At 40.9% G+C, this 13,203-nt stretch overlaps 1 protein-coding gene across 2 annotated transcripts; it reads left to right on the plus strand.

Moving 5' to 3' along the window:
* The first annotated feature begins 3,973 nt into the window (after positions 1 to 3,973).
* On the plus strand, positions 3,974 to 10,479 carry LOC121624831. 2 transcript variants are annotated; one of them, XM_041962755.1, is made up of 9 exons: positions 3,974 to 4,115; positions 4,846 to 4,881; positions 6,670 to 6,708; positions 6,936 to 7,160; positions 7,247 to 7,534; positions 7,924 to 8,202; positions 8,324 to 8,548; positions 8,883 to 8,996; positions 9,073 to 10,479. In XM_041962755.1, the coding sequence occupies exons 2-9, from the start codon at positions 4,848 to 4,850 to the stop codon at positions 9,573 to 9,575; spliced, it is 1,707 nt and encodes a 568-aa protein (XP_041818689.1). In that variant the 5' UTR covers positions 3,974 to 4,115; positions 4,846 to 4,847; the 3' UTR covers positions 9,576 to 10,479. The 2 variants fall into 2 exon arrangements, with proteins under 2 accessions (XP_041818689.1, XP_041818688.1); XM_041962754.1 differs by lacking the exon at positions 3,974 to 4,115 and having other exon boundaries at positions 4,800 to 4,881.
* The last annotated feature ends 2,724 nt before the right edge of the window (positions 10,480 to 13,203 follow it).

A 13,203-nucleotide genomic window follows, 5' to 3' on the forward strand; every position in this document is an offset into this window, starting at 1 on the left:
TTGCACATCCTCTATATGCATAGTTCACACACCAGGTTTCTATCATCACTGTCATTCCATGCGTCTCTGCTGCCGTTTCTTATATTCTGAACACTTTACATGACTTTGATTGTGAGGCAGCAGTTGTTCCCATTCAGGGTAATTCTGACCAAAACCCAGAGTAAATTAACAAACAAAAAAAAGAAAAGAAAAAAGGAGAAGTAAATACCTCTTAGTCTGCAGTTCAGGCTGTGTTGCTCCTCGTTTTATCCGCAGTGACCTCCTTGAAAAACCACAAAGAGAGTAAAAAGGGGCCGGGGCTGGAAAACGAGAGAAAGATCCAGTTGATAAAATGTAAATGAGGAAAAAATAAGAAAGAGTGATTTGCTTTTTCTCTCTCAAAATCACATTTTCATGCCTTCTAGTCTTTAAATGTGCATCGGTGTGAGCCAGCCTGAGCCACTGTGCTGTGCAGCCTCCCTCTTTTTCATTCACACACACACACACACACACACACACACACACACACTCTTTCACCTACTCTATGCCCCGGTTTAGCCGTCTCTCTCTCTCTCTTACACACATTAATGCACTCTCTCTCCAGCATGGCCTACTCTCTCTCTCTTACTTCAGCTACTAGATTGATCTCTCTCCTTCGTTCTCCTTCCTCTTTTGTACTTCCACTGTGTTCTGACTCTTCATCCTCTATGTGTCGGTTTCTCTCCATGCAATTTTTTTTTTTGCACCCAAGTGCTCTTCTATTCAATTACTCACAATTTTCTTCATCAGCCTCTCTTGCTCTCTGTCTTTTCGCCTCTCACTCTTCCACCACATTTCAACCTCTCCTCCCTCTCTGTCTCTCTCTATCACCCTCTCTCTCTCGCTCATTATTTCAGTCACTCCATCAATCAAACGCACTCACACTCGTCCCATGATATTATTCCCTCTCCTTTATCTTTCACACGTCCAGTGGATGGATTCAGGCCACCTCACTGTTCCCCTTGCGTCTTTGCTGCCGAGAGGTCGTCATAGAATGAAGAAAAACTGTTTGGACTTTTTCCATTCATAAAATGTAATGTAAATAAAGGCCGGCGGCAGATATTGTCGCCACATGTTGTGGAATAGTTTGTGCAATGTTCACGAATCTGCTGAGAAGGTGACCAACCACGACTTTGAACAATCTCAGAGGAATAATACGCTGTTTTCTATCATTCAAAGGGTCAGTTCACCTAAATGACACACGCACACACAGTGCCAGTGTTAATCAGCAAACACACTGATAGAAGTGATGGTCCCCTGCTGAAATCAAACTGGGGATGCTGCAATTATGTGACATTGCTTTAGCATTCAGCTTTGACATGCCCATAGCGTTGTATCACAAGCAACACGCAGGGATAAAAAAAGCAAAAACTGAATGTTTTACATTTTGGCTAAATTTACAAGAGGGGACACTCACTAAACAACTCACACATTTTTTATGGGAGTGTGGGGATGATTCGCTGCCACCTCAAAACCTGCAGGTTTTGTTCGGTAAGACAGATCTGATGTCAATGAGGACAACGAGAATACATTAAAAATACCAGGGGTAGAAACAAAGGCAAGATCAGATCGTTTTTTAACCAGATCCAGATCCCATTTTAATACCAGGTGTGTAAACAGGGTGATGGTGATGCATGTGGTTTGTGACAGGCCTAAGGAGGGACTGCATCATTATCTGTGTCCCACGTATGGGATCTACACATGGCACATGCTGCTCTCTCATGGCAAACTAGTTATGACACAAGCATCTGCTAGCTGAGAACAGGAAGCCTGTTTTATACTTCATATTATGCAGCTGGAGTGCTTGAGTGCAAACCTGTCCTTATGCTTACTTTATGCTTTTAGAGCCCATCAAAGCAAAGGATGGAGGACAGAGGAACACATCACTGAAATACATTAATGCACACAATAGTGCAACTGTTAAGAGGAGATGTAGATGAACCCTAACAGATCCAGCTTCTCAAGGACAATGTGTCACCTGCATTGAAACCCTCGATAAGAGCCCTAGTGGGTGCTCTACTTTAATGGTGCACAAGCCCTCCGTGGTGCACATTCACCACACTTTCATCGTGCCTTGGTGCTTCCACTGCCTTTGTTGCCCAACGTCCTTATTCTGAGAAACTCGCTTTCCTCCTGCTTTCTGTGTTAACGCCTCTCATGCCAAAGGCAAGGAGAGAAAAGTGGGTCACGGGCAGATGGAGCATACAGTAGTAAGATTACTTTGGCTGGGTTTTTATTTTTATTTTTTGTTTTTTCTGCGTTTTAGCGGGTGCAGTTACTTTGCTTCGGGTGACGTGAGGTCAGACGGAAAAGGAAAACAAAAGCAGAAAAAGAGTGGAGAGGAGTGGAGGGCAGAACGAGAGAGACAGTATTGATTTACGAAATGGAAGCTGTGAAGCATAGAGAAAGTATGCTTTAAATCACCGGCTTCAAACATAAAATGCTGTCTGCACATTTTCAATATGAGTATTTTGGAAAACTTTGTATCGAATTGTCAAGCAAACAATATAACCACATTGTCAGACCAATAGCTGTGACTCGCAGACCAAAACTGTTTTGCAGCTTCACAGCCTTAAATATAGTTACATCTGCATACTGCGCAAACAGTCGGTGAAATACGGGCTCAAACCACCTCTGAGGCCTCATTCATCCATCGTTGTCTCGAGGAAAACCAGTGCAGTGCTGGACTCTGGTGGCCATCTCATGTAACTGAAACAGAGATCTCAAACTTTTAAAAAGAAATGTGTGTAATAAAAGATAATTCTCAGAAGATTTCCTAACATTTCAGAAATGTGTCAACATTTCTACTTGCAGTTACACGCAGTTGCTCAGGATGAGTGTCTCAACATTCATACTGTGAGCTGGTTTTCTGTTCCCCTTATAAAGTCTGAGCTTGAATCATGGAGATAGACTCTGTATTTCTGGGAATAAAACTAAAGGAGAAAGCAAAGGATGAGAAACATTTTACTTCAGAAAAAGGATTAGGCTCATCTGTTGGCTCATCATTTCTTACATATTGGTGTTGAAGTGAAACTGTCCCTTGGGTTGTATTCTGAGAAACAAGGCAGAAACAGAGGCACCACATTTTGTCCTCAGCATCTGGCCCCATTTTGCAAGATGCAAGCCAGCATTCTTCTCTGGCTATTCTGACCCACAATTCTCCTAGCATCACATCGACCGACTGCAGGGTTCCTACGAAGCCCCGGCATCCATTCCAAATTGCACACTTTTTCGTTTCAGTTCAGATTTTACAGACTCCGACGGATGTATGAGCAAGAGGATCAAAGTTCAAGGTGCACTGTTGTTATGAAGTGCTGTGCACCAATTGTGTGTATACTGCATGCAACAGCGTGTACTTTGTAAGACAAAGTACGAGATCTGGAATGCAGTAGCTTGATGCAACACCTTTTAGGTGCTGGAGAGGAGTCCAAAAGCTGTAATTTCATCTATTAAAAAATGTGTTCTTCTTTCACACACTGCAGAAAAGCAGAAGTCTGACCAGGCTTCAGTTTGCTTTCAGTGCTTTTATCCTTAGTCTTTGTCTGCAGACATCAGCAGTATGTCATTTTGCACCTAAAACCCACAGCATCCTGAAACAACCAGCACATCAGTGACTGATTATCAACTGCTAAAGTGTGAATCGTCCCTAATGATGATTTCCTACTAAGCTTTTGAGAATTTCATAATAATTTTTAAACCTGATCTGAGCGTGTGTAGTACAGGAAGCTTCACAACATCATATCTTATCTGTGTATCAATAAATACTGATTCTCACATCGCTCCTAAACCACCCTGTCATGTCAACAGCCACCAACAACACAGCTCATATTTGTTCTGCTTTCTGTCTTGTAAGGGCTTAACCATATGATCCAAGAAACAGCACCCACAGTTTCTCCTTTATTTCTCAGAAACATTTTACTCAGAAACCAAAACGCAGTAAGCAGAGGATCAATTCTGATTATTTATTACAGCAACTGCAAGAAACTCTAGAACCTCTGGTGTAATGAAACACCATAAAAGGCTATTCTAAAAACTTTCTCAGAGGCAATGCTCGTTTCTGATAAGACTGAAAATTGAAGACTTCTCCAAATGCTCATGTGAGTTTATAAATCATGTGTTTGTTGATTGCTTTAAGGAAGTAGTTATTTCAAGCCAAACTGTGACCTTTTCCTTAACATAACCAAGTAGTTTTGTAGCCTAAACCTAACCAAACTGCAACCATCACCTGAAATGTTTCTCAGGGAGCTTCCTTTTGGAAATCTAATTGCTTATGTCGTATGCATATTTATCATTGCTAACTTAACTGTAGAATGAGAATGTATTCTTCTCACGCAGACCAGCGGGTCTATTACGTGATATCCAGTTGCATATTACTTGCATTCAGTTGGGAATCAATCACATGAACTGGACAAATACATAAACTGCAAGATGCAAATTGTGAAAGCCACAGAACCCACTAACGTATGGCTTTTGTCCTCAGTGAGAAATGTACAATGAGATGTCATTGCAAGGTCAAATAATGGGTATTTAAGTCTACTGGCAATGGGAAATGAGTCAGTTATTTATATTTAGTATGTTTTTACCTTTAAAATCAGTTTTAGTATGCTACTGGGAACACCACTGAGGAGAAATGTGATTGCAGAGGGGAAGTGTACTTTAAGCACGCAGAAAACCTCAATTACTGTTCTTTTTTTTTTCTTTGCAACCCTTGTGGGCTCCCTGCCCTCCCTATTTCAACTTCCTCAAATTTGAATATGTGAATGTCTGCTAGTGTGGTCACTTCTCTGCACTGTAGTCATTGTGCAGTTTCTCTCGACTGTCTGATAGTGATGACGGGAGGAAGGCATCTGCTGCTCCTGGCAGGTAAGAAGAATCCAATGAAACATAAAGCAGGACTGCTGATGGGATTAAAGGGTTTTTTTTTTAATTTCCAATTGCAAAAACATGCAACAACAAAAAAAGTTTTCACAGTTAGCTAAATTTTCTGCACCGAATTGCATTTAAAAAATACATAAAGGTTTTGCCTATATAAAAATCACTGAGGTGCCTTTCAGCAAGACACTTAGCCTAAATGGTTAGATCTCTAACACTGATCTATGGTGGTAGAGATCAATGTGAGGGAGGATCAGGGTGTTGTCTGAAAAGCCAACTTTCATCATCTATAGAAAGGATGAATAAAGGTCAAAACAAAATGAGAATACTTTTTGATTGATAATGTAAATATATTCATCTTAAGCAATAGAAATTCAATAGTAAAGAAGTGTCTGAAATGATGATTTGTTTGCCACTCTATACTTTTGAATGCAATGAATTTCTGCTTTTGTAGATAGAGGAAAATATCATAGCTTCACATTATTATGCCAAATCAAAACATTTGTGCCTTAAGCCAAAGGTTTTCATGTGCTGTGTGACTGTGCCAGTCCATATCATGTCCTCCTAGCTGAAAGATGTCATTTTCTGTCTGATATACATGAACTATATCGCTGAACAATTAAAAGACATTGGCTTTTATATACTTGTGAGGATACTGTATTGGCATTTAGATTAATTCCCTGGAGGCTTAAACTAACCCTTCAGTTCACTCATGTCAGGGTTCACTGAACATTTTGTTATTAGTCTGTCAAATTAAAGACGCATTGCATCAGATTCGAAAAATGTACCAAAATGAAAAAAATCCCATAAATAAAAAAAAAAAAAAAAAATGTTACATTTTCATATTAAATGATGTTGAGTCTTTGTCGACATTTTGATGTTGAGTCTTTGTCGACATTTTGGTTCAATGTGTACATAAACAACATAAACATACACAGAAGCACTCGGACAGACATGTGGAGCTGAAATTATACAAATTCAATAAGATAACAAGATAATCTGAAAAACAAGCCCAAACATTTAACAACTGTCTCAGAATTTTGTAAATGTTGGATATTTTTTAATTTAGTTTCATTTTAATAAATATGTAAATATTAATTATATTAAAATAACAATAATTGTATATAACTACATAATTTAATTAGTATTTTCTAAAATTATTTATATATTATTTATATCATTATTATAGAATTAAACCAATTGTTCTCGAGAAGCTGCAGAAAATCTTTCTCGACATTTTCATATGTTCGCTTGTACTGATTAGAATTCCCTGCATTAGAACAACAATTGTAAAACAATTGCATTTTGGAAAAGCTGTCCGCAGATATAAACATACAAAACACGAGACATTTACAGCCTCAAAAGACATTAATGTAATGTAACTATACTGTCAATTTTGTGAAAGGCTAAAATTTTTTTTTAATAAATATCACTACGTGTTGAATATCATCAACTGTGTGGCTTCCATGAGCACTGATAGATGATAAAGATAAAGATACTAAATAAAATAACAATACCTACAGAAACCTCAACCTCATTAACCATGAGAAGAAACCTCACAGCTGTGGGAACACTGAGTCACAAGTAAAAGAAGTCGCCGAAAAAAAGTGGATTTAGACTCAGCTCAAAACATATTTCGTTTTCCCTACAAGGAAGCCAAAGAGAAGACGATGCGTTCACCTGCTGAGGTGAAGGACGACATGTGGTGAAAGCCGAGACTAACATAAACTGTGTATTATAAGCCATGAAAGAATAACATTTTCTTTCATTTTGTTACAGTGTTCGTGCTTCTGGCAAGATGTCAGCAAAAGCCGGAAGGTAATCACATGTGTGCAAAAGGCTAAGTATAAAGTTAAAGTACCAGGAATTTACTTACATTACACTACTGCTTCTCATCAGTGTCAAATGTCCGTAGGTGGCTGCGATAACCATGTACAACAGCCCTCTGTAGCTTCTTGTAATGACATGAAGTGTAGCAGGTGTCAGAATGCACACACAAATGCTAAACTGTACGTCCTCTTTTCCTTTGTCTCCCGCCTCCCTAGTTTCTATGTCACCCAGATTATTGCAGATCTTCACTGGGGACATATTTTATTTAAACTGTGACAACAACACAGGAGGGAGCAGAGTGAAATGGTACATCGATGACAATGAGCAAACGCAGACGAACAAAACCTGGAAGATAGCAGTTGCAGCCCCCAAGCACTCGGGCTCTTATAAGTGTGAGAGCAATGGGCTTAAAAGTGACGCCTTTCCCATCGTCGTCCTGGGTAAATGTACCACATGAACAAAAGTATTTCAGTTGAAATACAACTGCGAATACAAATAATGGCATCATCTATTATTTACCGTTCAGAATACATTCCAAGAGCATCACTGATCATGAAGACAGGCCAGCCAGTGATGCGGAATGGAGGTTCAGTGATCCTGCAGCTTGACAACGACGACGGCCTGCAGGGCTGGAACTGCTGGGTCTACAGGGGACAGGGGAGGACAGGGGAGAGGAGGATTAAGTTGAGGTTGAAGAATGACAGCGTGAGTCTGGACTTTCAACCCACCAGACTGATGGTCCCCGAGACCATTTTCTGGTGCAGTGATAGTACTCAGCAACACAGAAGTAACCAAGTCATGGTCAGGACCTCAGGTGGGCCGACTGATATTTTAATGCTCTGCTATACTGTAACATTTCTTTGGCTAAAGATGTGCACAATTTACACACTACAGATGACTTTTTAAGTTTAACTCACTCATTCAAATGCCTTAAATGTATTGATATTATAATTCTATTAGAATCTGCTTTCATGTGAACCGCTTCTGTTCTGCCTCTTGGGGGCAGCAGAAACAAGTTGTGAAGAAGCATCAACTTGTCAGCAAACAGTTGTGTATTTATGCATCCAGAGGTCACAGAGCAACATTAGTATTAGAGTCATGTTTTTTTAGATCTGTTATTGGTCTCTTTAGCTGTTAAATGCTCCACTTTGTTATTTAAATTACATGGGTAAAACTAATCCAGTCTTCATCTTCTTCTTTCAGAGAAGGAGGTATCGCTGGAAATGTATCCATTTCCTGCTGTAGCTGGGGAGAATCTGATTCTGAGGTGCCTTGTCTGGGGCACAGACCAAATAACCTACACTCTTTTCTACAAAGACAATGAAATCATTCAAGGAAGTACGAATCCCAGCATCAAAATCTCTGACGTGACAGAAGTTACAGAGGGGCTATATAAGTGTGATGCCACCTTCACATACAAGGCCCGCACCGAAGGACAACCGTACAAAGTGGCCTCTGATGCTCAAGATTTGTTTGTCCAAGGTATGAACATCCAACCAGCATGGAGTCTCCCTCTTTTGTGCGACACCGTATGCTTTACACTCGTATTCTTTTCTCCAGCACACATCTCTTAAAGTCTGTCTCCTCATGCGTCCCTTCTCAGCGGTTCCTATGAAGGCGTTCCTCTCCGAAAACGTCGGCCTGTCGTGCTCTTGTCCACAGTGTCCCAGTGACGGCTTCTATCGCTGGTACAAGAACAGTGATGACGGTCAGCCAGTATGGCTCACAGATTCAAGCACAGGATTCATGATGATGAAAGAGAGTGGTTCTTATGCTTGTAGAGCTGTGTGGAAACAAGGGATGTCTTCTCTCAGCAACAGCTTTGTGTGTAAGTTCCCGCTGGTGGACTTAGAGTTGCCTTACAGGAATCTTTTTTAATGCCACTCTCACGTCCTCCCCCCAACTTTATGGTGCAATACTAAATCGCTGCAGTACCCCTGCAAATACATTTTTTTATCCAACGCCACTTCCCTTTGGCTACACATTATTTGGCCTGTTGAAGCTCTGCTAGGTGTCACAACAAGTCATATTTCAAAATGTTGACAGCCAGACCTAATTTAAACTGACAAACATTCCTGATGGGAATTCAACTAATATGAAGTATTACAGGGTGACGGTGATTCCACACAGTCATGATATGTTATTGACTTTTTCTGTTTCAGATCAACCACCAATCAAAACCATTTTAATAACTGTGGTAATCGTGCTGGTGATTCTAGGTTTAGCAATTACAGCTGCGGCCTATTTTCTATGGTATAAGAAGAGAAATGTCACAGGTGAGTAACCTCTATTTCGTTCCACTTTTTGTGAGCACACTGAAGGCAAGACATAGCACTTCTTTTTGTTTTTTAGGACCAATATATGAGGATGTGGCGCTGAAGTCACAGGACAAAGGTGATGACAAATACGAGTCACTGCAGCAGCCACGTGGTGCCCAAAGGGAGGCCGAGTATGACACCCTTCGCCCAGAAGCAACCGACAGTGGAAAGAAAGACAATAATTATGAACCACTGAAGAAAGGGGAAATGAAAGAAGGGGTGTACCACACCCTGGGAATGGAGGGGGCAGCAGGAGGAGCAGGGGGATACGAAGCACTGAGGAAGGAGGAAATGAAAGCAGAGGTATACCACACTCTGGGAATGGAGGGGGCAGCAGGAGGAGCAGGAGGATACGAAGCACTGAGGAAGGAGGGAATGAAAGAGGGGGTATACCACACCCTGGGAATGGAGGGGGCAGCAGGAGGAGCAGGAGGATACGAAGCACTGAGGAAGGAGGGAATGAAAGAGGGGGTATACCACACCCTGGGGATGGAGGGAGCAGGTGATCTGGACAAAATAGTGGAGGAAAAGATGTAGGCAAAGGCAGAGGAGCAAAAGACAACCATGAAAGGAAAGATAGGTCTCATTAGCTTTTATATTGAAGAAAAATCCCATTTCCCACAAGCCAGCAAAGTCAGGCAATGTCTTGGTCACAATCATGAAGCTCAAATTCTATGATTAGACAAAAGTTATTAGTGCCATACAGAAAATGTAAGCAACACAAAAGTCAAGTTAAAACCAGAACAAGACTACCAAATAACACAATAAATAAGAATATGCTGCGTAGTGCAGCAACTAACAAGTCTGACCAGTATTTAATAATTATAGTAATTATGTTAATACGAATATTCTGGAAGATGTAAATTGCCATCACATCTCACCAGAAGAGAAAATGATGCATTATGTCAAACAGTCAAAAATGAAAGTAAGCAAAGCCTTACACTCAGTCAAGCTCTCAGGCAAACAAGTGTTACTACACGTTAGTCCATCTTTAGCCATTTGACTGTTTGACAGCAATTTGACCATTATTTATTCATCCTATGATGAATAAATGGTGCATGATGAAACTTTTAAAAATCAGCTTTCAGTGATGGTAATTTCACATTTTTCAAGCAAAAAAGTACTTCTCTTCTGTTTCCTTGTAAAAACACGCAGGGTCATTTGTGCAGCGATGCAGAGTAATTACTTGTTTGATGTTTGTCATAATGTATTTGCCTTGCCAACGCTTTTTGTATTGTTTTATTATTTGTGCACATAAGAAATATTTTAATATTGAATAGATTCCACTTTTGCATTCAAATGTAAAAACACTTCATATTCCAGTGTGTATGCTGACCAGACATCATCTTAATATGCAGTGCAAATGCAGTAGTTAAAGAGAGAGAGAGAGAGAGAGCTTCATTTGTATCTTATGTGTTGAAATAAAAATATTTTGATTGAAGTTCATTGTTTTTCTTTTTTTTATGAGTACAACTGCTTCATCACAAAATGCATGTTCTGATGAAATGAACCTCTGTATGCTTTTATATTTTCAGCCAAGGATCAGAAGCCATTGCGCATACAACCCAGGAAAAATCAAGGTCAAACAAGTTAACAAAAGTGGTCTTTTGACAGTCCTTAGAAAGCCAGTGTGCGGCCACTTCAAAAACAAGACCACAGTTCAGCTTGTGGGGAATATTGTTGGGCGTGAGCAGACACCTACCCATCACTCCATGTCCACACAGTAAATCGGAGTGGGCCCTCTTTGAACATTATTTTGTTGGCTCCAAGAGGCACTTCCTCTCTTCTGAAACTCTGGAAGGAGACAAAAGGCAAAACACAGTTTTGATAACTTCACTTACTTTCAGATTAATAGTAAAAAATAGAAGAAACAAATAGATTATGATGTAATATTATGGATAAGATTATCCCCAGGGTGAAATCCACAAGCTACCCAACACAAGGCTAGACATAGTAAAAAAAAAAAAGAAAGAAAGAAAGAAAAAAAAGAAAAAAAAGAAAAGAAAAAATAGCTCAACTATTATCAGCTGCAGCATTAAAATTTGCCTATTTACCTAATTTACCTATTGTACTGTAATTTATTTTGGTGCTTATATTTTTGTACATTTACTTAAATAAAATTTTGAAGGCAGGATTTTATTGGTAACAGAAAACTGATAAGAGCTGAGTACTTCTTCCACCACTGCAGCTAGTCAGCCTCATAAATGTCCATATTTTAAACTCAGGAGTTTACCTGATGTCTGACGGCCACAGAGAGGATCTCCTCACCTGAGGTGAGCCTGAAGGGACGTAAATTTACCGCTGAGACCGCGGACAGTGACTCCTCTTATACGTCCACCAAGTAGCCGAAGGCTAACGTTAGCTCTGTCACGGAATATGACGAGAAAAGATGGCGACTCCAACTTAGCCTAGTGCTAACTATCCAACAGCTAGCTATGAGAGCGTGTGCGTACATGACCGAAAAATAGAAGGAAGACCCACACGCCTCAGTGGAAAACGCGCATTGACAAGCCACACAAAGGTGAGTTTAATGCTTTGTTGGGCTATGTTCAAACAGACCTTTTATCACTGAAAGGTTTTAAGTATACAAGCTAAACGGCGCTAACGTCAGGGCACCAGAGCCGTTGACAGCTTTTGGAGTTGACCGAACAGCTGCATCATGATGATAAGTCTGATTGTGTTTGAACATGAAATAAAATAATAACTAGGCTATAGTTAGTTTCTGTATGTTGGTTGGTTATTTTGGTTTTAAAGTTATTGTTTATTCTGCTAAATAATAGACAGTTGAGGTTGTCCAGCAGCTTATGTGAGCCAATTTGGAATTTATATTTGTATAAATGCTTAGCTTGCATTGATTGTATTGGCCTGAAGAACACTACAGTTATTGCAGATATTCAGTATCTTTACTCTCTATTTTTGAGGTAAAACAATATTATTATTGTAATATATTATTAATAATCTGCAGGGAGTTTTTGACAGGGGTTGCAATGTGTCCAACTTGGGGGTGTCCTAACATTTCCCTCAGGGGGTCTGCAGACTGAGACTCCAGACAGTCCTGGATGGCATCTCAGACCTGACTTTTGAGTCTTTGGATCAGGACGTTCTGTCCATGAGGACAGCGCTCCTCTTAGCCCTTGCCTAAGAGGACAGGGGATCTTTTTGCCTTATCTGTGCACCCCTCCTGCATGTCTACCAGCGAGGATAGGGGTGCAGTGGAGCTGCGACTAAACCCGTCCTTTCAACCCAAGGTCCCTAATGTACTGAGACCAACCAGAGGGGTCCAGCCCACTGCCTCATAGCCATTTGGAATCAAATTGCAAATCCAATGAGCTGGCCGCTGAGCCAACAGAGGAGCCCTGAGTTTGCGTGTCATGAAGGACGATGAGACCGTCATGCTTGCTGTGCAGTCCACATAACAGCAAAGCACACTCATGGGACACAAGGTGTGTAGGCCCCTCTCCCCCTTGTTTTTGTATGGCAATTATGCCCTCAGGTGCATAGCGTTAGACCTGAGGGTGGAAGCTCTCCACCCGGGTTATTGCCTTGTTTGCTGCCCTGTTCAGGGCTCACATTCACTTGAGGTGACAGGAATATTTCCCTGGCCATGTCCTGGTCTTCTACTTCCACTTTTGTGTGGTTGTACCTTTGCAGGCGTATCTGTAGCCCTCTAACTGCAGGCCCAGTTGGCCCCTGTTCTTTTCCCATTGCTGAGTTCAAAAGGGAGATGAACAGCAGGTGCGCTGGTGGTGCAGAGTGTGTAGTTTCTACCTCCTGGTTGGGTGGTGAGTGCAAAGATCTCTCTCAAGGTGTCAAGGCGGAGCCTCTGTGGAGTAAGCCAACCAAGTCTGTTTGAAGGCTACACATGTACTCACAGAACTGGATTTACATTCGGGTAACTATCCCTCTCACTGGCAGATGGATGCAGGATAATCCCATTGATTTGAGAGATCAGAGCAGGACAGTGAGGGTGAAGCCCCCGGTGCTTTTTACTGGCTACAGAAAACTGACGCTTTCCTTGCTCTGGTGCCATCAAAATCTATTTTTCTTCTTCATTTCCATGCTCTTATACTTTAGCTCAGTGATCGATGCGCTGTCTAGGGAGGAGTACAGCATTATGGGTAACATGAAACCACTCGATCCAAAGGTTTACAGACCTACATTGTTA

Source organism: Chelmon rostratus, chromosome 21 (assembly GCF_017976325.1).
Source record: "Chelmon rostratus isolate fCheRos1 chromosome 21, fCheRos1.pri, whole genome shotgun sequence".
NCBI classification, from domain to species: Eukaryota; Metazoa; Chordata; class Actinopteri; order Chaetodontiformes; family Chaetodontidae; genus Chelmon; species Chelmon rostratus.